The sequence below is a fragment of the Mauremys mutica genome, chromosome 4 (genome assembly GCF_020497125.1).
Source record: "Mauremys mutica isolate MM-2020 ecotype Southern chromosome 4, ASM2049712v1, whole genome shotgun sequence".
NCBI lineage: Eukaryota > Metazoa > Chordata > Testudines > Geoemydidae > Mauremys > Mauremys mutica.
Window position 1 is genome coordinate 142,370,692 of NC_059075.1, and position 26,935 is coordinate 142,397,626.

The 26,935-nt window shown below is 46.2% G+C and overlaps 1 protein-coding gene across 1 annotated transcript in view; it reads left to right on the plus strand.

Annotated features, from left to right (window-relative positions):
- The window catches only part of C4H6orf132 (chromosome 4 C6orf132 homolog), a 30,280-nt gene extending 4,297 nt beyond the window's left edge, over positions 1 to 25,983 (plus strand). The window contains exons 2-5 of the mRNA XM_045012459.1: positions 6,547 to 6,662; positions 16,462 to 16,537; positions 17,955 to 21,114; positions 22,181 to 25,983. Of these exons, the coding sequence (XP_044868394.1) occupies positions 6,547 to 6,662; positions 16,462 to 16,537; positions 17,955 to 21,114; positions 22,181 to 22,286 (3,458 nt within the window). The 3' untranslated portion in view covers positions 22,287 to 25,983. The remainder of the gene's footprint in view (positions 1 to 6,546; positions 6,663 to 16,461; positions 16,538 to 17,954; positions 21,115 to 22,180) is intronic.
- Positions 25,984 to 26,935: the final 952 nt, after the last annotated feature.

Here is a 26,935-nt window from a genome sequence, read left to right on the forward strand (position 1 = left end):
GTTGCCATGAGACATTCTCAGTAAAAGAGGGGAAGTGTATGTGTATGGATCCAAAATCCAAGCTCAGCAGAGATGCATTAATAACAGGGCTGGTCAGGAAATGATTCCCCCCCCCACCGCCCTTTACTAAATAAATAAATAAATACAATTGACAAATGTCATCTAAATTTTTGATGAAAATTAACATTTTTTTATGTGTTTCTAGTGTGTAAACCCAGAACTAGTAGATAGGTTCTTGCAAAACTGATATTCTCCTTGCTTCTGTTCCTCTTGAAAGATAGGTATGTTTTGCTTTCTCCCTTCTGCTTATATATACTTCTGAGGATTGCATTAATGATCCCAATTGCATGCAAATCACACTCCACAACAGAGACCTGAGAACACAAACAATCTGTTTTGCTCGATCACATTTCCTCCAGCTAACCATCTGGGGCATGTCTCCGACTGTTAGCATCAGGGACCTTTCAGCATGAGATTATCTGTTGCTTCATGTCGATTGATTTGGACATTCAGGAGGAAAACTAGGCTGGGAAGACATGACAGAGATGCAGAGAATGGGTGTCATTCCCACCTGTTGGCAGGGCAACAATGGCAACCAGGAATCTGAACAATCTCAGACACAAGCTGGTTGGCAAGATAAATAAATACCGGTAGGTGTCTCCTTTATAAAAAGAGATTCTTACTTGAATGAAAACCATAATGAGGTTTTCAAGCAAAAAAAATGCAACCTAGCCCTTTCACTTGTTTGCATGGATTACACAATCCTAGTTTTCTAGCCATATAATCCACAGAAATGAAAGGTGACCATCAGATGGTCCTCCCATGCCTCAGATTTGAACCTTGGATTCCTCTGCACTGAGGTGTGAGCATCATGCTCCCAAATTAAAAACCCTATTTACATAATATTTTAATGAACTCCTATGGAAACCAGTAACAAAATCCCATTGATTTCAATAGTTGTGGACTCTTTCATGTGGGAATTTATTCCATTTTTATCTCTGAATGTATCTATTTTACATGCCTTCCCCTCCTCCCCACCACCCCCCCTTTTTTTTTTTTTTTTTTGGAATCTCTCCTGCTTTGCTTTAATTCTTTTGGTAGCAAATTATTCAGTAGCTATCCTTCTGGCAAAGGTGGGGTTTACACCCTTTGGTGCCTCTGCCTGTTAATTCATGCTATTAATCAGCCACAGAAAACATCATTAAAGTAAATTATGGGTTCTATTTACTGTCAGAAAGAACAATTGGATGAGAGGTGTAGTCCAATGGTAAAAGCAGAGGACTGGGAATTCATCAGTTCTATACCAACACCTTCAGAGGTCATGGCCAAGTCATATCAACTATCTGCCATGCACATCTGTAAAATGGGGATAATGATATTTAATTCAGAGGGTGTCTTTAGGCTTCATTATTTGTAAGGTACTTTGAAGACTCAAAGTGTCTTTTGTTAGTGTTATTGATTCCCCCTTTGTGTTGCTATAATATGTAGTGGAAGGAAGCATTGGAACAGCTGCGTTCTGAATTTGATGACAAGAAGAACAAGGATTTTGCAGGGACTAAAGAAGCATTTTGTTGAATATCTGTGTCTGGGTGTGTGTTCTACTTGTGTTTTCATTATTTGACTAAGCCTCCTACAGTAAACAACCGAAATATGGCTTGGGCATGTTCCCACTCTACTCACCTAGTGCAAAGTGATTCATTTAGAAGAAGAGAGATGCATGGAGGTGGATTGATAGTTTGACTGCCAAGTACTGCTTTGCTACAGCCATAAATCCCCTGGAGACAGCCCTGGTGTAAACTGGGAGTAAGTGGAAGCAGAATTTGGCTCCACGTTGCCAAGTGCCCAAGAGTCTCAGTAAGTTCAATCTAGTGCTACTTGCATGGATTAGACACTTTTGGGCGGAGGTTTAAGTTCACTCCTCACCCTACCTAGTCAATGACGTTTGTGTCTGTATAACACATGGTGGACTCGTGTCTTCAGGTACATCTAGACTTCAAAAAAAAAACCTGCAGTAGCAGCAAGTCTCCAAATCTGTCTCAACTGACTCAGGCTCATGGAGCTCCTGCTATAGCACTAAACACTTGAGTGTCAATGTTCCAGCTTGGGCTGTGAAGCCCGGTGAGAGGGGATGGGTGTTGGAGCCTAACCTCCAGCTGGAGTGTGAACATCTACACTGCAATTTTTAACATGGTAGCATGATCCGTGTGAGCCTTAGTCTGCGGGCGCAGGCTCTGAGACTCATTTCCATAGGTTTAGTGGGTGGTTTTTGTTTTTTTTCTGTGTAGACATACCCAGGGGCGGCTCTAGGGATTTTGCCTCCCCAAACACAGCAGGCAGGCTGCCTTCAGCGGCTTGCCTGCGGAGGGTCCGCTGGTCCCACGGATTCGGACCTCCCGCAGGCATGCCTGTGGGAGGTCCGCCGAAGCCGCGGGACCAGCGGACCCTCCGCAGGCATGCCGCCGAAGACAGCCTGCCTGCTGCCCTTGCGGCGACCGGCAGAGCGCCCCCCACGGCTTGCAGCCCCAAGCATGCGCTTGGCATGCTGGGGCCTGGAGCCGCCCCTGGACATACCCTTAGCATCACCCTTTTGTGGGTGGACCATGTAAAGAGTTTGAGTCAGCTATTGCTGACACCAACCTTATGGTTCAGCCAGGTTTGACGGTCCAGGTTCAATCCCCACTGTTGATCCAACCAAGGGCACTATTACCTCTGAACATTTCCAAAGCCCCCTCCCGGCCTGGGCAGTAAAGGAAAGTGCAGGAAGGAAAGCTTCATGGCTGCTCGCAAAGCCACTGCCTGTGCCCCTTCCTTCTGCAGGCTCTTCTGCTAAAGCTCAGTGGGAGAGAGACGCTGCAGATTGCTTGTCCTTTACTGCTTTGTTTGGTGTTCACTGTAAGCAGCTTGAGAAGAGGAACTGCTGGTGCAGGCTGCCAAGCCCAGGGAGCTGGGATACTACTAGTGAGCAACAAGGGCCCATTGTCCCTCTCTGCTGCACAACGAAACGATGGGGATCTGTTGTAGAGCTACAGCAGCCTATAATACCAGCAGCAAAGCCCATGTGTTGGAGGTTTGATTTAGTTGGGTTTGGTCCTGCTTTGAGCAGGGGGTTGGACTAGATGACCTCCTGAGGTCCCTTCCAACCCTGAGATTCTATGATTCTATGACCTCCCTACCCTACCTGTAGGAATATGCAACTGTCCGCATGGGGACACGCGCCAAGGGTAATAGGTCAGGATTCAGCAGGGATTTTGTGGCAGAGGTAGAGAGAGAGGCCATCAGTTGATCTTGGTCACCACCAAATCCATCTGGTTGCTAACCGGCAAGAGAAGACAGACACTGTCTATCAGCCAAGCCCTGCAGTCTGTGTGCTACTGCCAGCCACTGATCCAGCTGTGGAACCAGCCAAGCTACTTTACATAGGGAGGGAGCTGGAGGGACTCTCAGAGACTCACTGCACAATCATCTGTTTTCTTTCAGTTGCTTCTGAATCTTCTCCCTCCATCCCTAAGGGTGAATCAGATGCCAGCTTTATAAGTCTGGTCCACCTGAGACAGACCTTTATTAATACTGAACAGCAGTAAAAATAACCCACTAAAATAGACCCACATGCTCTAATAAATCTGTGTTCTTCAGGCTCAGATGCTCTCTTCTCTCTTGGTTTTTATTAAGACTTTTTTTCTTTTACTTCCTATAACAGGAACTCATTTAATCTGCAGATATAACACCCTGTGACATAGAGCACTGAGCGCATACTGGACGCTGGATACGGTGTCTTACTACTGAACACATGGGAAGCTCCACTGAGTTCAATGGGCCTACTTCATACAAACAGCTACTCATGTGTTTGCAGGATCAAGGCCCTGGTCACTGTATATTAACTGCAACTGGAGCTGGTTAGAAAAGCGCAAACAAAGTTTTGCAAACAATTTCATTCTGGCTCTTCCATCACATTTAATTTGTTGACATTTTCCATTTAGCTCCAATTATGGTGATTCTTTAGGCACCTTTCCCCATGGTACCAGAAAGCTGATCCACACAGTAAACATAGCCTCTAAGCAAGTGGGGAAACTAGTTCTACATTCACCGGCTGACCAACAGACTGAAACCCCTGCTATTAAGGAAAAGTCAGACAGAAACTGACTTGCATCATGTCCTAAAGTACCTATAGAGAGGTTCTGATGATGAACCAGAGTGAGTAAGTATCAGAACCAAGGACCCTCCTTCTCTGGAGGATTCCCCAAACACCTGAAAGCGTATATAAGCCTGTTCTCATGGCATCTTCAACCCAAGAGATCCAGCTAAGCATCGGACTTTGAGTTTCTTATCCAAACAGATGGAGTTCTCCTAGTAATGGGCGAGAGATGACCTAGGATTCACCACACCACTTTGGGCATGTCTACATTATGAAATTAGGTTGATTTTATAGAAGTCGATCGTGCATGTCTCTACTAAGCGCATTAGGTCAGCGGAGTGCGTCCTCAATACCATGGCTAGCATCGACTCATGGAGTGGTGCACTGTGGGTAGCTATCCCACAGTCCCTGCTACCCATTGGAATTCTGGGTTAAGCTCCCAATGCCTGATGGGGCAAAAACATTGTCACGGGTGGTTTTGGGTACATGCTGTCAGTCTCACCTCCCTCCCTCCTTGAAAGCAATGGCAAACAATCATTTTGCGCCTTTTTTTCCTGGGTTATCCATACAGATGCCATAGCATAGATACATTTCTGAGAACAAAAGGGAGACGCTTTCACAATGAATCAAGAAATTCACAGCAGACAGCACATGTGTTTTAGGCACAAGGTCACGTTTTGCCTTTTATATTGAGCACCTGCCAGTATGGTGACACATCACACACGGCTGGGCAACAGAATTCACTTTCCAGGCAGCCATGGTAAGCCAAAGGGTACATGGGGTTGGCTTCTTCTGCGTTCATAATATGTGGGAATAGTTTCAAACTGCAGTGCCCTCCTTTCCCATAGCAACCAATGCCGGTTGGGTTTGCCATTTAAAAGGAGGGGCTGTGGTTTTGGGGCACACCCCTTTCCCCCTCCTCCCCCTGCCTGTGTGGCTATTCTCCAGAATGATCCCTTTTAGCCAAGCGCAAACAGCCCAGCATGCCCAGGGTCTAATGTGTCGGGGATCACCAAACAGAGGGGATTACTGTTCCCTTACAAAACTTCCCCTATTTCAAGCAGGTGACCATGAGCAATATCACTTTCCTGAGGCTAACACAGAAACATAAAGACCGAATGTTGCATGAATGCGACCAAAACCCAGGACCATTCGCTGCCATGCTTTGTGCTGTAATGATTCCAGACCACTTGCTACTGGCTTGGTGTGGTAAAGTGTCCTACTCTGGCGGATGAAATAAGGCCGCCCTCCCCAGAAACCTTCTGCAAAGGCTTTCAGAGTACCTCCAGGAGAGCTTCATGGAGATGTCCCTGGAGGATTCCTGCTCCAGCCCCAGACACGTTAACAGACTTTTCCAGTAGCTGTACTGGCTGCGAATGCATCCCAATTGTTCAGGACAAATCAAACACTAAACACAATTGCTTTTAACCCTTGTAGTGTCATTACAAATGTGCACTCACCAGAGGTGCCTTCTCCATCTTCAGGGCTGAGAACAATACGCCCTGGGAGGGTATTGGGTCCAGGGTGAGGAAAAGGTCCTGGCTGCCCAGGAGAACAGATTCTCCACTTGCCTGCTGCATATTCTCCTCCTCATCAACAAAATCCTCATCCTTGTTGCGTGAGGCTGCCAACTTCCAGGTGTCCAAAGAGAGTGTTGGGTCCCCCCCTCCTAGAATGGCATGCAGCTAATCACAGAAGCGGCATGTCTGGGGCTCTGACCCAGAGCCACTGTTTGCCTCCTTTGTCTTTTGGTAGGCTTGCCTGAGCTCCTATTTTCACGCGGCACTGCTGTGTGTCCCTGGTATAGCCGCTGTCCATCATGCCCTGTGTGATTTTTTTGGCATATATATCAGCATTTCTTCTGCTGGATTGGAGTTCTGCCCGCACAGATTCTTCTTCCCATACAGAAATCAGATCCAGTGTCTCCCATTCGCTCCATGCTGGAGCTCGTTTGCAGTTCTGGGTCCCCTGTTCTGCTGAGCTCGCCACGCTGACCAAACAGGAAATGAAATTCAAAAGTTCCTGCTGCTTTTCCTGTGTACCTGGCTAGTGCATCGGAGTTGAAAGCGCTGTCCAGAGCGGTCACATTGGAGCACTCTGGGATAGCTCCCGGAGGTCAATACCATCGAATTGCACAGCGCTGCATCTACAGTACCCCAAATTCAACCCAAGAAGGTCAATTTTTAGCTCTACTCCCCTCATCAGGGGAGGAGTACAGCAGTTGATTTTAAAAGCCCTTTAGGTCGGCGGAACAGGGTTGGTTGTATAGACACATTCTTTATAAAATCGACCTAACATGGCTAAATTTGACCTAACCTCGTAGTGTAGACCAGACCTCCTTATATGATCGTGTTTGGTTTTAACAGCAGTTAGCTTTATTCCTGTCTCACAAGTTCTATTCTCCTTATTTTTAGGTGACGTTGTTGAACTGTATTATGAGGATAATCGCGTTACTACAGTGACTGATTCTGGAACAGCAACACTTAAGCCTCGGCCAAGAGTCCGACCGTTACTGACCTTCATGCCCCTCGTGAGTATTTTCCACTTCCCCCATTACGTTCCTGAATGCAGGGGTCTAACTGCACCGGTGGTAGGAGGTCAAAGGAGCTTGCTCTGCCACTCTAGCAAACGGTGTTTAGAACCAGCTAGATTGGCATGGTGCCCGGTATATCTCTTATTGTCTATATGCAGAAAGAAAATCGGGTCGGAAGCAAAACCACTTTTTAATGATGATGGTTACAGGCAGGGACTGAAATCTGATCTGAGCCCATAGTTTATGATGGACATAGGCAAAATAGCCAGGTAGGAAGCTGTGAGGTGAGGTAAGTTACAATGGTCATGAACTTGGTAAACTGTGTTTGCATTTCTAATGCAAATACAAGGCTGAATGTGTTGGTAGCAAATCAGAATCAGGTTGTGAGTACAAGTATCAGAGGGGTAGCCATGTTAGTCTGGATCTGTAAAAAGCAAACAAGAGTCCTGTGGCACCTTATTGACTAACAAACGTATTGGAGCATGAGCTTTCGTGGGTGAATACCCACTTTGTGCATGCATCCGACAAAGTGGGTATTCACCCACAAAAGCTTATGCTCCAATATGTCTGTTAGTCAATAAGATGCCCCAGGACTCTTTGTCGTTGTGAGTACAGTATTCTGATTTCACTGCTACTGGAAATGCCCTCTGTCACGGAGTGTGGGGGAGTCAGGGCCCTGCACCCCTCTTCCTGGGATTCACTGTGACTCTCAGCCAGCCAGTAAAATGGAAGGTTTATTGGACAGTAGGAATGCAGGGTACAACCAGTACCCCTCAGTCATGTCCTTTTGGGGAGCAGGGAGCTTAGACCCCAGCCTGGGGTTCCCTGCATTCGACCGCACCACCCAGCACAAAACTGAAACCAAAAAGTCCTCCAGCAGCTCTCTCCCTCCTCCCCCCAACTCCTCCTCCTCCTTTGTCCAGTCTCTGGGCCAGAAGGTGTCACTTCTCCCAACCCCCCTCCTGGCTCAGGTTACAGCTCAGGGATCTTCCTTCAAGGGAAGTCCCCCATCCCTAGTGTAACTCCTCTGCAACATTTCCAGGTCAATCCGCCCCGCTCCCTGTTGCATCACACCCTCTCGTTAGCTCAGTTATGAGATACTCATTAGTAAAGTGAGGTCCTGAAGCAGAAGTGGGGAAAGGGACATCGGCAAAGCTCTAAGCAGGTATGCTATAAATGAGCAAAACCCCCTTGAACTGAATGGAACAATGGAGAAGTCAATGTCCTGATGTGGTATAGCAGGACTTTACACCAAATGATATTTATGGGTCAGTATGTGGATCAGTGCCCGCCAGCTCCAAAAGCAAATCCTCCTCCCAGTGTGTGATAGGAGAACCCTATACAATTCAGAGGGATTTAACTATTGTAGAAATTACTTTAAAAACCTAGAGAATCAGACCCTTTTTGCAGGTTATTTTGAACGATCCTCTAGGCTGTTGTGATGGGGACATAACCCTTGAATAAAGAATTATCACTGTTCTGTTCTATTCTAGATAGGTTTTTATCCGAGTGCCTTCCAGTAGTGCATTAAGCAACGTGACTACACATCTGTCACATGTTGTTGTTTCTCTCATCCTTTCTCCAGGAGGAGGAGTGTGTGCAGTGGAGTGTCATGTTTTGGTAGACGTGTGGTGAATTTTGTTGTTGTTAAATAAATATACCCATTGTTATGTGTTTATATTAAAGAAGGCAGGTCAAAGAAATACATGTGGCACTTGGAGAAGGTTTGTGATAGTCCTGAGTTCGTTCCAGAGCCTCAGACCATGCCCAGGACAGGATGCGCACAAAACTCCTGTCCTGATTAAAAATTTTGAGTCATGTATTTAAATCGGCCCAAATTCAGCAAATGCCACTTGGGGGTTCTTCATCAGCGCCTTCCCTCCTCCCCTGTATAACACAGGTTCCATTAAGATGGTCGTCATGATTTTGGCCAGGGGCGGCTCCAGGCCCCAGCACGCCAAGCATGTGCTTGGCGTGGCATGCCGCGGGGGACGCTCTGTCGCTTCGGTGGAGCCGTGGGACCAGCCGACCCTCTGCAGGCACGCCTGCGGGAGGTCCACCAGAGCCACGGGACCGGTGACCGGCAGAGCGCCCCCCACGGCATGCCGCCGTGCTTGGGGCGGCGAAATGTCTAGAGCCACCCCTGATTTTGGCCAGCCTCGCTCTTAAGGTGAGCATGTAACTAACAGAGCTGAGAGGGAGGAAAGACTGGTATGTCTACGTCAGGTTGAATTAACCCCATGGAATTAGCTTCTTTATTTGTTTCATTCCCTGTGTACCAAGCCGCATACATGCTCGGCTCTGCCACAGCTGCTTAACATCAAAGTCAGGGAGTGCACCAAAAACAAAGCTGCTGCTCTATGCCCGTGACTTGGAGCTCTTCCATGATGGGTGAGGCTGAGAGCTTTCCCCTGGGATCTCTTGGGCTATTTGCTCTCAGTGCATCAGTTTCGCTTGTTTGCACTGTCAGACAGTTCTCCCGTACCTTTACGTAACCTCTAGACGGGTCCTTCTGTAGAAACTCCTTGGGACAGGGACTCGCTCAGACAGGATTATCAGCGCTTAGCATCCAGTTGCTATTTAACATTGAAATTGGGAGGTACAGTTAGCAGGGATAGATCTGGGGATCCCCTAAAAATCTCCAGAAGAGTCTCTCTACCTCCGGAATCAGGAGAGAGTACTCCTTGCAAATTCAGTAAAACCTCCCCATTTGCTAGGAGTATTGAGTATATTTTTCCCCACATGATGATCCTTCCCAAGGGTCCAGTCCCATAAGGAGTTTGGAATAGGGCACAACTGCCTAGGTGTATTATGGAGACAGGGTAGCTGAACTGCATGTAATATACCAGACATGGGATACTGTCCTTACCAGATATTGGTCTGGTCATGCAAATCCTGCATTCTTAGCCCCGAAGAGCTGACCTAACTAAGAGAGAATGAGACACATTCTGTTGCTTCTTGTGCATCATCAGCATAGCTACATTTACAACATTTCAGTCAATTATTACACCTGTGCACTGACAGCGACTGGGATGCATAAATATTAATAGAGTTTTACAGGTATTGTTATGGGTATTAGGAGACAATGGAGTTGCAAGGTGTCATTAAAGGAACAATTAGGAGGCTGTGGGATTACACAGGTATTGCTGAAGGAATAATAAGGGAGCAGTGGAGCTGCACAGGTGTCACTGAGGGCATGACTTACCTGCAGAATGTTTCTTAAAGCTGATCGCACCAGAGAGAGAGAACCCTGCTTGACTGGGAGAGCTCACACTGAGTTTTCAGGGCTGGCTATTAGTTGAAAAACTTTTTAAAAATTGTATCTTGTATGGAATCAAAGAGCAGGAACAAGCATGGGAATCCCGTGTGGTCAATTTTCCAGGGGAGATCCATGCTTGTGGTACAGCTGGCCATCTGCCTCTGCTTGAAATGGGCTACTCGAGGAAGAGAAGCAGGGCAGGGGGAATGAATAGGTCTCTGCAGCACAAATGTCCTTTGGAATAAACACGCAGAGCCACCCCCTTACTCAGCCCCAGCAATGCAACTTTCTCACCTGCCCCTGTGCTGACCTCTCTGGTGTGCTATTTGGCTACAGGGTGGGAGCTGTCAGTCTCCAAGCTTACATAGTCCCTCATCCTCCAACAAGTGTCATGGTGTTGCTGCCCTCTTCCCAATGCTTCCTAGCTTCTCTGCACTCTCACCCTTTTATTTTTGAAAAGGGAATTCTAACTACAAATGGAGAAACCAGACGAATGAGTCACTGAGAAGGCTTAAAAAAAGAAAAAAAAGGGCAGCTCAGCTGTGCTTTTGCAGGCAGTGAGAACCTGCCCTGTAAGCTCCTCAAGGAGCGTCTCTCCCTCCCTGCTTTGATGCCCTGTCACTCGGTCTGTCTGGCATCAGAGAGAAATGAGAGCTTTCCTGCCTATTAAATGTCGGCTGCACTTCCCTGCATCCCACATACGCAGCAGAACAGTGTAGAGGTACTTCTGGCCCAAGTGTTTCTATAGCAGGGAGGCCTGGTGGAACATATGCTTACACTGTGTGACATGAACCCTGCTGGGGGTGGGGTGGGGAATGGGGATTCTTAACACTGGCAAATGAAGTTCTCCTCCAAAAAAGGGGGGGGGTTAGTGACTGAAATTTTTGCAGAACGACTTCATTATTGTCTTTTTTTTTTTTTTTTTTTTTTGAAATTGCAGGGGAAAATGTCTCCCACTCGTCAATTTTTTTTTTCCAATTGGGGCGCTGGGGAGAGAGTAGGGGGTTTTCCCGCTAAGGTAGAAATAAATTGTTCTGAAATTTTTAATTTAAAAAATTTGAATTAAATGAAAAATGTAATGTAAACATTTTTTTTTTTTGCATAATAACCTTGCCTTTTTTTCACCCAGCTCTAGCTGTGATGCGCAATGAATGGAGCGGAGACCACTCTCCTGCTCCTGAGGCCTTGCTGTAACACACATCACATAAGCAATTTACTAATCTACAGCCCCTTCTCTTCACACAGCAACTGACATTCTGCATTGCCAGGGCTTTGCTAGGCTGCCGTGAGTCAATATTGAAAGTGGCTTAGGGTTTGTGTACACCCTGCCCTGGAATTGTGCCCAGACCTCTTCAACATTCCTCTCTATATGACATTTTTTCTCCTTGCAAGACTAACTTCCTTCCCATATGAACCCTTATAGCATTTAGCAGTGGCCTTGCTACCAGGGGCAATGTTTTCCAGTAGGCACTTTAATGAGAGGGTACTTGCAACTCGTGTACTCTTGGGAGTGGTGGCACTTTCTTAGGTAATAATAATTGGAGATATACCAATCTCCTAGAACTGGAAGGGACCTTGCAAGGTCATAGAGTCCAGCCCCCTGCCTTCACTAGCAGGACCAATTTTTGCCCCAGATCCCTAAGTGGCCCCCTCAAGGATTGAACTCACAACCCTGGGTTTAGCAGGCCAATGCTCAAACCACTGAGCTATCCCTCTGTTCTTCAGCGATCAACACCTCGCACGACTTCCTCCATTCTCATTGCCAGTGCAAGGTGCGGCCTTGGCAGCCCTGGAGATCAAAGCACACTAGCTAACCACTAAGCAGGGGCAGCAGCGGAAGGGGAAGGGCAAGCTTTCCTGATTGGGCCTCACCCCTGACTTGGAGGAGCCACCAAGAGGGATTAGGAGGGAGCTCAGTCAGCCCTCGGCCTCTCTGAGATTGCTGCGAACAGGGGGCTAATTGTTGGGTCATCTTTTGCTACAGACTCTTACCTCTGGGAACCACAATGAGATGCAACAAAGTCATTCCAAATGAAGGACGTGCAAGTCCTCGTGATAGGAGATCGTGGAACTGGGCAAAGTACAGTCAGGTGGGGCTCTCTCATCAGCATTTGAAGGGTGAGAGAAGCTTCCTTGGAGAGGGACGGCCTAATTCTGTATCACAGTCATGAAGGAGCGCAATGAATGCTCATCCCAAGCAGGACACAGAGAACCTCCTCAAACCTGAAATGCTGGTTCTAAGCGAACCACTCAAGAGAGTAGAAGCACCTCACCATGAGTCAGAGGGAGGCTGAGTAAAGCTAGTCACATGCCTAGCAAATACATGCAGTTGCTATGGCCAGCATTGCCAAGAGAGGCCACTGACTTGAGCTTCCTCCATTTTTGGAAGACAAACGTGACATTGTGGGGGCTAATTCTGAGAGGTGCGGAGCACCCACAATTCCAAAAGAATTCCCTGGGAGCAGCAGGTGCTCAGACAGGACCCTTAAACATCTCATTTTGACATCTCAAAAAATTGGACACTCACAGTTATTGGACACAGGGCTGGCTTTATGACCTGCAGGGCCTGATTGGAATACTCGGTGGTGGGGGTTCTGCTCCGGGTTTTCCACAACACCGAAGGACCCCCCCTGCCCCCAAAATGCCACCGAAGACCCCTGGAGTGGGGTCCCCTTGGGCGCGGGGCTCTCTCCAGCATGGGGCCTGATTCCGAGGAATTGGGTGAATCGGCGTAAAGCCAGCCTTGATTGGACACTTGAAAATATAGGCCTTCCTCTTGTTCATTTCCGTAGGGGTGTGTCCCTGTAATCTAGTGTGTGACACATGCACTTCTCAGAATGCAGGGGCAAATGAATGCTTATAAATCACTCTATTTCCTTGTTAACAAGCTACTGTGTGTATTGCGCTCCTGAGATTCAAAGCAATGTGGAATAGCTAAGAATTGCTGGTTTTCTATTTGTCGCCTCCCTTATGCTTTTCATGGCTGTACCAGAGAAGGCCACGCTAGCTTGTATGAAATGCCTCTTTGTTTGGCTTTTGCTGGCAAAGTTTCAGACCTCAAGGAAATCCTATTGAAGTCATAGCCTGACATCTTCAGCTGGAGAGGTGTCGCTGGGCAAGGGCAAAGGGGGAGAAATCCTGAAATGCTTCCTTGTGCTCTCTGTTCTCCTTAGCCCTTCAACAAAAGCTAAGGTTCTTGCCCAAAATGTTCCCTCCCATTATCTTGTGTATCTCCAGGAACCACAGAATGTCCTGCCTGGGAACAGCCGGAAGTCCATCTAGCCTAGCAGTTGGCCTCTGACAGAGGTTGATACCTGATGCCTTAAAAGTAGCCAACCTGTTCACCACTGTTAATGTGCTTGGTCAATTGACATACGTTTTGGGGCTGAGGAGGATGGTCTCCTGACTGTGTCATCATCAGTTTAGGGCAGGCACTGCAGGCTGTGACAGGGACTCCGTAAAGCACACAGTAAGGGAACATCTGCATTTTTCCATTTTGTCAAGAATTGGCAGGAAACTCTGGGTGAGGGTGGGGAAGCTATTTGCCATGTTCATTTATATTTTTTTCTCTCTGGGAGGTCCTCTCGGGTTTCTCTGCCACTTCTGATCACTGCTTCTTCTGGAGCCCAGCCATGCTGCTCCCAACACAGACTAAAAGGGAGTGCTTTAACAAGTCAGCCGTTCCTTCCCATCCTACCTGCTGCTGCTGAGTGTGATCTCTCTGGGACATAAAATTCAACCCCTGAGTGAGTCCGTTTAATAGCACTCTGGTGAGTTGGGCAATATTATAGTCCTCCGTGGACCCCCTTTCCTGGCAGCATTAATGTAAATAGCAGCCAGCTAGCATTCATGAATCCAGGCCAAGAAACCCATCCTTGATACGTATTAGCAACACTCAGAGTGGGTGGGGTTGAGAATCCTAAGCATTCAAAGGTCTGAAGGTGTGTGTGTGTGAAATTGCAGGACAATGGTCACGTTTCAGCCTACAGCCAGCAATGTTCTGGATCTGTGTACAATCCAGGAAGGAAGATATTTTTAGTAACATGTATTCGCTGTATAATTATCAGGTGGTGCGGAAAACACAACCCAAACAATTGAAATGTTTCTTTTTGACTCTAATAGGGTATGGGGTTCTTAGAACAATTTTTTTGGTGGCTCAGGGTGCGGCCACTAACCCTTGCTGGTGGCCGCTCTGACAATTTTTCCAAGCCCACGCCCCGTCGCACTGGGCTGAAGCCTAGAGCCAAAGCCCAGGGGCTGAAACCTGAAGCCTGCTGAGCACGCATACTGGGCCCGATGTGTCTGCAGAGGCGCTGCCCGGAGCCCCCAGGAGGCTGTGTGGTGCAAGGCGCTGATCCCGCCCCCCCCCACCCCCAATTGGTGGTGCCAGCATGGCAGCCAGCAAAGCAGCCAAGGGCAACAGCTGGACGCTACTGGGAGGGGTCGCTGCTTTGCCACTATGCCCCTGCCCTCAGACCCATTTCAGCCCAAGAGGCTGTTGTGGTTGCAGAAAAATCCCCTGATGGCTGTATGCAGCCACAGTGGCTGCAATGAGAAACACAAACCCTCATGCTGCAGGGCACAAGCCAACCTCTAACTATTGGGGGTCAGAAGGAAGCTTTCCTTATGGGCAGGTTATTCCATAACTGCCTACCATGGGGTTCTTGCCCCTTCCTCTGAAGCAGCTGGTGCTGGCCACTGTCAGAGACAGCAGACTGAGCTAGGTGTGCCACTGCTCTGGAAATTTCTGTGTTCCTAAATTATCCCACACTGCTTTCTTTTCACATCCAGTGCCTTTACAGCGAGTTAATCTAGACTCTCAACGTGTTTATGATGGTGGAGTAGATTATGTGTTAAACTGAAACTTTGCCCAGTGGGACCTTGGAACCCTACTGCAATCTCTTGTCAAAGTAACAATACTGCTGAACGAAAGGCAAAGGGCACTGGCTACTGCATTATCCAGGGGGTTGTATAAGAAACACAACCACGCTGTGCAATGGTGGAAACTGCTTGTAGGGCAAAATTCTCTTTGCACAAAGGACTAAAGAGCTGCCTAGAAGAAGCTGTTGGCAGTGAACAACACCACATTTTATGGGTCCTACAAAACCCAGGAACTGTGCTATCTGTTATTGAGCTCTAGCTGCTGGCCCTTTATCTGTTAACAATGTATGTTTTCTATCGATTAAAGATCACTCCTGTTACAGGAACCATCTGACTGGTATAAATTTCTCTGTACAGAATGGCCCGATTCAGCCTTGTCCAGCCATTTGTGCAGTCACAGCAAAGTGGGTTTCTAACACCACTGTTCTGATTTGGTAGCACTTTGCACAAGGTGTAGGTGACTGCACACGGTGCCTGGTGAGGAGGAATTGAGCCTGAAATGTCTATAATGAAGTCTCGAGAAGGTACATCCAAGGCTCAAAACTGCTGAGTAAAGCGTTGGTCCAGGAATTACAGAGTTCCAGTCCTGACAGGGCTTGGTCTGTAATTTTCATGCATTAGTGTGTTTAGCAAGCAACAAAAACTTTAAACGCTTTTGCTGAATGATCGTCACGGTGAGTCACTGGAGGTGCAGGTTGGGCTGTTTGTGTTTGGGAGGCGTAGGAGGCCCTTGTTCAGCATTTCAGCCTAGTTGAAAGTGCCACAAATGAGGCCGCTTCTTGGAAAAATGGCATGAACTAGAGCTGAACAAAATTTTTGCACCCCAAATGACCTGAAATGTCCCTGGCTTCAGATAGCTTCACAAGCCTGAAGCTCAGCAGGGTCACTAAGATTTGGGCACATGGGCAAGCTCCTGTTTTGCTTGTGCATCAAAATACGTCAGAATTTGCAGTGCAGATGCAAAAATGGTTGACTCAGCAATTTCAGCTGGGTTTCATGGTGAGTCCTCAATGCCAACTAGGGAGAAGAATGCAAACCCATGAGGGTTGGGGGGTGGAGGGCAGTGTCAGTGGCACTTAACTTCTTATTAGGCTGTGCTGAATGCCACAGCCCCTCCACAGAATTCATGCCATTTCTTCAGTGAGTTAGTGTCCTCTGTGCGTGAACTTTGGTGAGCAACTGCCAATGCTTGGTGGAGACTATCTTCACCCCTGCCCTGCCCTGTCCAGTACAGATGGAATAAGGCAATCCGGAGTGCCAAGTCTACTCCCAACAGGTGTGCTTCCCAAGGCCACCATGCCAGCAGCGGGTGCACCAATGGCGGTAGCTCTCTGGCAATAGCTGGTAGTCCTTCCCCAGTGGGAGGTTGTCTGCATGTGCAAGCAGACATGTCTGCACTGGCTACAGTCAAGTCATGTTTTCAAGCTTTTCTTCACAACCAGGAGGCCTAGGAACATATATAAATGAAAGCTGACATTCAGATGACCTAACATGGGTGAAACTCATGCCCAGCACTTTATACACATTGTATTTGAGGTGTTATTATTAATTTGTATTGTTGTGGCGCCTTGGCACCCCAGTCTTGAACCTTTGTTCTAGGTGTTGTGTATACACAGTTGTGAGTTTCCTTACCATCCACTTATTAAACCCTTTCAGAACACCCAGGAGACACATGGAGTGGCTGTGCCAACCCCTTCTGTGCCAGAGGGTTTTGAAGAAAAAGCATCTCTAGGTAAGGTGTCCTCTCTGCTGAGGTATTCAAAGCCCTTAAAATGGCTTTAATGCACAGATCTGCTTATGTTGCCATCACCATTCCTTAATCATGCAACTAGTTTGGCTGAAGACAATATACCGAGGCATCAGGATCTGGCCTCCTGTGTTCCCACACAAACTGAGCAAGCTTTCAGTTGCTGGCTGACTTGAGGAGGATTTCAAGTGTCCTTAGGGAAAAGGACTGAAACACAGTTACGAGATGATCTCATCAGATGAAGCCAACACCTGCAAAGCATGTTGGGTTAGTTTTTTCTGTGATGCAACCATCAAGAGTTTTTAAAAAAATATATAAAGTTATTTCATTGTTGACATGGAAATTTGGTTGCTTAATTTATTCCCTTATTCAGTAGGAAGCATAGGAGGTAACTAAATTTTATCTTGACTCTAGATAGTGACTGTGATAATAAGTCAGGAGACTGAATATGCTTTTCTGCCAAGTATTACATAATATCTTGGGAGTCCTGAAACAATCTAATTCTAGTTGTTTCCTTTGTGGACCCAGTTTATCTGGTTTGATATATTTTATACGAAAATCAGTGCATCAGAAAAGACAGACACACACCGAGGGGGAGTATAATACAAAATAAGTCAGTAGCAATGGCTACTTAAAACTCGTGAACCCCAATCAAAAATCCATAATGGAAGCATCTGATAGAAGTCTACAATGATGTTGTTTTTATTATTATTATTATTATTTTATTATTTATTAATTCCTCCCTCATTTTCATAACCAAATGAGCACAAAATACATTGCAGGATCTCCCAGTGCAGAAAGAAGCCAAGAGACCTTCTCTTTTCTTAAAAAACAAGTTGAGGTTAATAGATAAGGCTCAATCCATTTTTTTCTTAGTGGTGAGATACAACTCTTATGTTAAAATAATTATGAACGAGGCTCTTCAGATGACTCATTCCATCTGGGCTGAAAGGTTTACAGGTATTATTCAGGCCACCTAAGGAGGTGCTAGGTGCCTTCAACTGCCAGTGAAGTCAACAGGAGTTGAGGGTGCACAGCACCCTCAAGATTAAAGACCTAGAGATTAGTATATTTCATCTACTCCATAGAGAGTCTGGTACAAGCTATTCCTGCTTCATTAGGGTCTGCCCCTGGGATTTTAGTTGCAAAATCAGGCCCTTATGCTGAGCCTAAAGATGTATTGAACACAAGCGCGCTATTAAGGAGTGAGTTCCAATGGCTGTCTTGCTGCTAAAATCATTTTTAATCAGGTTGTTTTAAATGAAATGCTTCCAGCGGGTTGTGTGACACTTGGCTCTTCTTAAAAGGACAGTTTTGGTTTGTTTGTTTGTTTGCTGGAGATGTTCTCTGTATGGACCTTGCCAATGTGCAATGTGTTTAATACCAGTGTTCTTTCCCATAGGCCTTAGGCCCCAAATCAATGGAAACTACAGACTGTACAATTCAGTTGGAGACCTGCGGTCAAAGGCTTTCGAGAGAGACTATCTGGACAACGATATTCCTCCACCCCCTTCAATGGCTCCACCCCCGCCTCCACCCTCCATGGCACCCCCACCCCCACCGATGGAAATACCACTGCCTCCACCATGCACAGCACCGCCACCGCCGCTGCCGCCACCACTACCTCCAACAGCAGCATCTCCGCAATCCGTAGCTCCGCATCTGCTTTCGTCTTCAACTGTATCTTCTCCAGGCCCACTGTCCCCTCCGGATTTCATTCCTCCAGCACCTCCACTTGCTTTTGTGGTGCCCCCAGCACCGCCTCTGCCACCTCCAGCGCCTCCCACGCTTCATACGCCCATCTCAAACAGCGTCTCCAAGTGGAAATCAGAAACGGTTCTGAACATGAGGCAGGCAGATGCCAGGGAAAATACTAGCACCTCCTCTCTCACTGTCACCACTCCACTGGCCTCTCACCTGAAGGAAGAGTCGCCAACCAAGTCCACCCCAGAACCTCACCTAACTTTCCCCAGATCATTAAAAGTACCTCCCGCTGCCCCGGTGAGAAGTTCATCCATTTCCATGGAAGAAAAAGATTCTGGTGAGGAAGATGGGCCTATTTCCAGACAGCCTCGCACCCGCCCTCCCCTTCCACCGAGCTTTACCATAAGACCTGCAGCAAAGGTGCACTTAGCTGGAGAAGCTGAGCAGAAATCTACCTTGGATAGGCAGATAGTAACAAAGCCCGTCAGACAAATCACAGAACCCGCGAGCCCAAGACCAGGGTCAGACTCTGGCAAAGGGACTAATTTTAATAGCTATCGGTCCTCATTGTCAGAGGCAGCAAAGGTCCCGCTGGAGAAAGCTGAAAAAGACTTAGGCCCAAAATCTGAGTTTCCTGCTGCAGAGGAGGAACCAGACGTGCCCTCCCCAGACTACACATCATCTGATGATGACTGGAAGGAACCCAGTAATCTAAATAGGCTGAAGCAAGAACTGTCAGTTTTGCTGTCCTCTTCTTCGAAAAGGGAGGAGAGACAGCTGGATAAACCCATAAGTGCCAGACCTACCAACAGTATTACTGACCACGCTAGCAATGATAGGTTTAGCTCTGTTGGGTCAAAACAAGCTACACCTACTTTGAAAGATCTGCAGTTACCTGCAGGGGGGGAAAGTGAGAAGAAAGAGAAGATGCCTACTAATTCACTCACTGCAAAAGAGAACTCCTCCTCGGTTTTCTCTGCTCCAGGCAATAAACCCACCAGCACAGAAGCAAACAGTGTTATGAAATTCAGGAACGAGCTGGAAGCACTACTCTCCCCAACAAAGGAAGGTAAACCACCAATAGGACTTACAAATCACAGACACAGTCCAGGCACAAACAGAGTTACCCTGAATTCTGGTAGCAGCCAGACAAATTCTGGTGACTCCAGGCTGCCAAAACCTGTTGCCAATCAGCTCCCACCCACAGCAGCTTCAGTGGAAGTTGAGAAGACACAGGAGGATCGTAAGACTCCCAGGGCCCTCACCAGTAATAAGACTTTGGAGAACTTAAACCCTGTTCCAGGATACCTGCCATCTGAGAATGTTCGGAAGTCTCCAGACCCACCTCAGAAACCAAAGGACCAACTCTTTGTTCTAGCCTCCTCTTCGCCCTCCTCTATAGAAGCTACCTCTCCCCCACAAACCGCTGGGTCACACACAGACTTTTCTCTCGTCCAATACAAGACCCATCGGGCCAAGACCAGCTCCACAGACAGTCTGTCTTCTCTGACCCCCTCCCAAACCGTGGAGGGGGGGCCAGTCAGTACAAACAAACGTGATGCAGACAGAGGCACAATCCTGTGCTCTGCTGAGAAGTCACGGATGCCTTCACTGCCATCCTCTTCCTCCATGAATGCAGACCAGGAGGAGGAGGAGGATGTCCTGACCCACCCAGTCACAGGAGAAAAGGTGGAGAAAGGCTCTCCAATGGCTCTCCTCCTGGCTGCAAAACAGCGGGCCCAAAGAGGCAGGCAACCTGCCTCCCGCCAGAACAGTTATTTGTCCAAAAAGCCCCCCGTTAAGCTATCTGAGAAACTCAGCAGCGGCAGCAGCAGCCAGTCAGAAACTGGCTCAACCAACTTCTACTACAGTGACTCCAAGCCTTACTCCTTTGTGGTGGTACCAAAGTCCCCGCCGAAGGAGTCACCTGCCCTGTTGGAGGGAAAGCGGCATGACAGGAGGGTCACACCTGAAGGGAAGGCACTGGGCTCCTCAGAACCAGGACAGAGAGCCTACAAACCGCTGTCATTCTCCAGCACTTCTGAGCAAAGCCAGAGCATGCAGAAAACTAGCGGTGGGGAGTCCCAGAGCCTTTCCAAGCCAGAGAGGTTTGGTGCCTCCAGTTTAGTTCAAGGCCTCTTAGACTCCAGACGCTTGAGGCCGCAAGACCTGCCCCCCAAACCTGACCTTCCCCTGTACGCCGTCTCTTCACCACCTCCTAGTTCCGTGTCCAAGGAGGAGGAAGAAAATGGAGGGAAGCTTGACTATGAGATCATCCCACCACCACCAGAGTTCAGCAATGACACCAGCAGGGTCGAGAAAGCTTCTTCAAACGTGGGAGAGAGCCGCAGAGACCAGAGTTTCCCAGATTACAGCCAACCCTGGGAAAGGCAGCGGAATATCCGACGCCCAAGCTACGGCTATGGCAACAGTTACGCCCTGCCCTCCAAAATGGCCCCAGACAGCAGTACGAGGAATAGCGGCTTCAGTCAACATCATCCAGGTGGCAGTTACTCCACTGGCCCTCCTGTCTGCAGCCCAGACAGCCGCCCGCTGATCAAGAAGCGCCTGTACGTGTCTGAACCCGATAGGTCCTACACGAGAACCTCCACGTCCTCCAGGAACGTTAGCACACCCGTGACCTATGGCCACAACATGGTGGGGTATGGCTCCCAGGCTGCAGAGGGGATGCGCCGGGTCAGCTCCACCCACAGGAGTTCCCCCAGCAGCACGCAGGGCAGGCGCATGTCACTGGAGCCCCCTGGGAAAAGCATGTCTTATAGCAACACCATGAACAACGCCAAGTATAAAGGGCAGAATGGGGAGTACTCTGCCGCCAGTGCAGCAGCAACCAGCAGGTACGTTCCACTTATTGCGAGGACAGGTGGGCTGATGCTGGAACTCCTTGGAATGGGGGGCTGGAGGAGTGTCTGATTTGAATCCCCAGGTCTGAACCCATATTTGTGGTTCTCATTCTGGGTCACACCCAAGAGAGGAAGAGGCTTCTCCCCCAGTACTGGCTCAGGAGCAACTGGTGTCTTTTGAGAACATCTTTGGTGCTCTCTCTAACTCAAACCCAAGACCTGATTCTTCCTTCCACCTCAGTCCTAGGCCTGACTTTCAGTTGGTTTTCCCTCTGACCCAGGCACTGGCTGGCTCCACGCGCAGCCCCCTCAGCCCATCTCTAATTATAACTTGCTCTGGAGGGTGCGGAGGGTTTGCTTATGGGGAAAATATCCCCAAATTGAAGTAGTCTGTTTGAAGAGCAGGACAGGCAGGGCAGGGAACAGGACCGTGTCTTGCTCCACGTTTGCACTATACCTACTAGTAACAGGGTCTCAATCCTGATTTGGGGCATCTGGGCGGTGCCGCAATACAGATACAAGCCAGAAAGAGCACTATGAACAAGCCTTACTCCAGCTTCTTCCCGGAATCCTGAGGCCCTTCTGCTGCCAAACCAGGGAGAGGTGTGTCCCCTCCATGTGACATATTCTTCCCAAGGAGCATGCTCCTGAATTGGGTTTAATTAGAGCATGTTTTGAAGCAGATTTAAAATACGAGCAGAGGGATTCCTTTGCCTGGGGCGCTGTATGTACGTCTTGTTGCACCGTCAGACAAAGGAATGGTGCATGTTTAAAGGCACAGTGTGCCCACTAGTACAGGCTGTGCAGATGGAGGAGTGGTTATGGCTGGAACTGCCCTAGCCAATCTGTCCCTGCATGCGTGTCTTCAGAGTTGGGCTGTCGGATACTATGGCATCAGGCACTGGAGAGAACTACAGCTTGCTCTCCCTGGGTGCAGAATAAAATATAACTATAGGAACACAGTTACTCTTGCCCCTACCACTCTTGAATACCTTGCTGCTTTGTTTTATAAATGGCTTCCATGGCTTTTGATGACTTCCTCCTTTGTTTCCTCCCTCAGGCCTATCCAGGACAACCCACAGTACAGTTCTCCTGTGAACACCTTCACTGTCAGGCCTGGGACACGGCAGCCAATTTCCTACACGTACCAAGGTAGCCATCGATAAGTTGGTTCAGGAGGCTGCTTTGCTGCCTTCAGTTACATAAACCCCACAAGCCTGTTCCAACTTGGTGTGACGCAGGATGGACCTTGATGTGTCATTAATGATGAACACTACCCAGGAGTGGTTCCGTAGGAGCATAAAGGTCTGCCATGGCTCCGAGTATTCTGTAAATGCACTGCTTGCAAATTATTGGGGGCGAGGGTGAGACTAAAACCCTTCTCAAAAAACAGATACGGAGAGTCGTTACTGGAGAAGCCCAGTTGCTGCACTGTTGTCCTGAAGGAATGCTTTCTCTCTCCCCCACAGGACCATTAGGTAAATGCTCTAGCCTATTAGGGCTTTTAAAATGTAAAAGAAAGAACATGCCCTGCATGCTGTTTAAAAACATGTGATACAAAATTACTCGTTAGTGATTTTCTTTTGTTAAATTCAGTTTTAAACCTACTTTAAATACAATTTATTTGGAAGGGGGGAAAAACTCCACTGGGAACCTGCATGACAAGGGGAAGGTGTCTGAATCCAAATATGCTAAAAACGGGTTGTAGAAATAGGGAGCTTTAACAGAACAGTGAGAGACGTGATCAGAGCGGAGGATGGAGGATCTGGAACTCCTAGAATCTAATCCTAGCCCTGCCACAGACTCCGTCACTAGCCTTGGGCAAGCCAATTAGCTGTATGTTTTCAAAAGTGGCTTTTGATTTTGAGGGCCTGTCTTGACCCCTGAGGTCCATAGGAGTTGTAGGTGCTTCAGCATCTTTGGAAAAAATCACCTTTGTGCTCTCTCACTGAGCAGCCAGAAAGGGAGGTGTGCACATTTAAAAGCCACTTCTGAAAATTTGGGCCTTAATGTCTTGTCTTCATTTAGCTCATTTGTAAATGGTGCTAATGCTAATGACCACCTGCCTCAGAGGAGTGCTGAGAAGATTAACTGGTTCAGGTTTGTAAAGTGCTTTGGAGATGGAAGACATTAAGTGATTATTGTCCTTAAATTCTGTCCATACTAATGGACATCACTGTGATTTACAAACTGTGTAGAGTTTTACAGTTCTCTTGTCCTTCAGAAGAATGCCCCTTTAAATGCCCCATTCCAAACAGTTAAGCAACTTGTTTTCCTGTAAATTCATGTCTCATAAAGGATGTGGTTTTAGTTTTAGCCTACTTTGGGGTCAGCTAATTTTTAATATAGTCCTTAAGTAGCTGACACACTGTCTTTTGTAGTGTGCCATTAGTAAAATATTAGTGGTTTATAGCATCGTCTGTTTTTATCTATTTCTGTAAATGTATTATGGATGCACTCTTACCATCTCATCAGGCAAGCATGCTGCACTGTGTCTACTTTCTTCCAGTTCAAATATGTCTGAATTACAGTCAAAGGTTATCCAAATGAGATGGGAGCCATGAAAGTAACTGTAGGTAAACAGGGGACTTGAGTCTCTCTCTCCCTATATATATATATAACACACACACAGAGGGGGATATCTCATTTTACATAACCAACGTTTGGTTAGCTATTTCAGTTGGTAAAAGATACATAAACAAAACTCTACTATGCATCAAAATAAACTCAGTTAAAATTACTGTAAAATAAATGTAAAAACATGTAGAACATATTTTCTAGTTATGGACATCAAACAAAAAGCACTTTGAGACACTAGTCATTTTTTATTTAAAGCACTTTTTATTTTCACTAATATGCAATACCTTTTTAGTTCACTGAAGCTTTTCCCATGTAGAGTGTGTGTGTGTATATGTAAAAGGTTTTTATTTTTGCTGTTGGACTCTTAAGTGAAAAAATTTTGGCTTACACTATGCAATTTTTTAAAACAAGCTTTTTTGGTATGAATGTCATGTTGCAAATTGATAGTAAGTGTACCATTATTTGTAATTCATTATGCTAATGACTCAACTTCTGGCCTTATTCCACAGTTGTCCCATATATTGGATATAAATTTAAGTATTCTGGACTTCTACTTTGCCACAAATACAATGAGAATGCAAATATGAGTGTAATGGCTGAAAATCAATTCCCCCTAATACACATATGATGCACAATTCCAAATAAGCTTACTCCAGGGGGTATGCAATAACTGACACATGAAATGCCAGCATGGTGTTTAAAAAATAAAATGAATGGGTACTGATGGAAGTAATAATTTTCTCTATATTGTAAGTTGTTGCCAAAAGTACTAGCGCCCCAATCCTGCAAATACTTAAGAACACATGCAACATTTATATTGTACCTAGTTCTTGTCGAAGTTTATGGGATTACATGTGTGAGTAAAGCAATGCACCTTTTTCACTGTTTGCAGGATCAGGGCCTGAATTTGGACTATTAAAAATATATTTTTCTTGTAAATATTCAGATGATTTTCCAGTGGCTTTTTTTTTAAAACTACTTTTCACCATTTCAGTTTCACACAGGCATGATTTTGCTTCTTAATGTAACTTTTTGCACACTAAGATTATGGCATTGACCTCTAATTAATAACCTGAAATTGCGAATGCCAACTTTCTCATCAAAACTGTTCAAAAACAAGTTTGGGAAATTGAAGCTTTACTCATAAATGATCCATTTTCATAAGGAATGGTCCTAGGTTGTTTTGGGTTTTCCAAGCAAAACCCTGTAAAATTAGCCTGCTATTCTGAAAACACAAAATCTGAAATATTGTTTTTTTGACACATTTGAATGTTGTTGCTTGTATTTCACGCAGTCCCACTGGATACACCAAATTGTATTGCTACTTTATGTAGTCTGGGGAGGTTTTACTTCCATCAAAACTTTGTTATATGATAAATTAAATAGTTATTGTTCATATTGATAAAACAGATTAGTTTATTTTGTGAACTAGAAAAACAACTTCCATTTTAATGTAAATATGGGCACCTACCCTTATAAGTAGATGAAACAGTTACTTGGAGAACAATAAGATGGTGTCCGTGGTGGTTAATTCAAGCCAGTGTTAATTCAAGTGGGATTTTGTGTTCACTATTATAAACGCGGGTAGTATGAATTATATTCTACTTCCTGAATGCCTGCTCCCTCTGAACTCAATGGCAAAACTCTGTAGACTACAAGGAGAGCTTCAGTCTGGTGCTCTGACTGGTTCCCAGTGGAGAGCTGCCACATTGCAAAAAAAAAATATCACTATCAGTTATTGGCAGAATAAGCAGAGGGGCAAATCCCAGATGGGCAATGAAGAGAGACTTTTAGGGAAGGACGGGGGTGCCTCCAGGTCAGGCTGGAAGCACTTTAACAGGACAGCACATATAGTCCGCACTGTGCTGTAGATCAACACAGGACTTTATTTTAATTCCAGAGCTCTTAATTTGGCAACTTTCACTAGCTTTCTACGTTCAGTAATGGTGTTCAGTCTTTGTTTGCTTTTTTAATATAAAATCACCCAGATGAATTAATGGTTATATATGTTCTATTTGGTCACTCTATATAGATCACTGCATATAGGTCGCTTCCAAAATGAATAAGTGGCTTATAGTCCATATTAACCTGATGTTTAAAACCTTCTAGTATTTTTAAATGATTTGCTTTAACTTTAATGAAAACTTTGGTCACTCATTTATCAGAACTGTAGTTATTTCAAGCAAATGAGTATTCTACACTTAAGCTACACTGGCGGTAGTATAACTGATATTTTTGCTTGTAAGATGTATAACAAGCTTTTATTTATAAACTGTATTAAAATGTCACACACTGTGCAATCTCTTTCATTAAATGTTTCACTTTTGTTTTTGCTTGAAAGGGTTGGGTTATGTTTGGTTGTCTAATTAAATAAAACCTTGTTTGGCTTATTCAGTTATCCAAATGTTTTAGAGACAAAATCTGCTCCTGATACATCTGGTGCAAAAGCATAATCTCCTTCAACTTTTAGACTTAAGGAGAAAAAAGGAAGGTGGTGGGGATTGCCTGTGGTAAAGGACAAAAGAGCTTTTCATTTCTAGGTAACTGAAATTCAGCATCTCTGTATAATTACCACCATCTGTCTGTGGATTAATCCAGCTGTCTATAACGAAACACCACTGCAGTTGGTACTGTCCTCTATAGTAGGGGCATTAGAGTCTCCAAGGACTGAATGGGTAAAAACAGTGAACTGCCTTTGCCCTGCTACAGGCCCTCTCTCTAGTTCTGGCTAGGACATCTGGGCAGGGAAGCTTATTTATACTCTATACCACCCTTGTTCTATAGAATCACAGGACTCTAGTCTTTAGAGCTGTCAGTCCAGCTTCTTTCACTAGCACTGAAACTCACATATGCATTTGCAAGTCCTAACATGAGTCTTTTAAAATGGAAAATGCTTGCATTACTCACACTGCGAGAAGAGAAAAGACTGAGGCTTGTGTTAAACATTGGCTCCTCTCTCCACTCCTCCACACTAAATACACATTTACATTTCTTTCATTCAGCTCTGGTTACAGACCTGGACTCGTTACTGGGGAAGTTTAGGATTTTTTTTTATATATATGTATTCTGAAGGAATACTCAACTTCAGAGTCACACCAAAAACTAAAACCAGTGTGCAAATGAGTCTAATAGTGGAGACATTAATGAATTTAACTTTTCACAGCCCTTTTTACAAATGGCTTCTACATAAACTGGGGTTTAGGGTGCATGCCTCCCCTTTTTAAAGTGCTTCTAA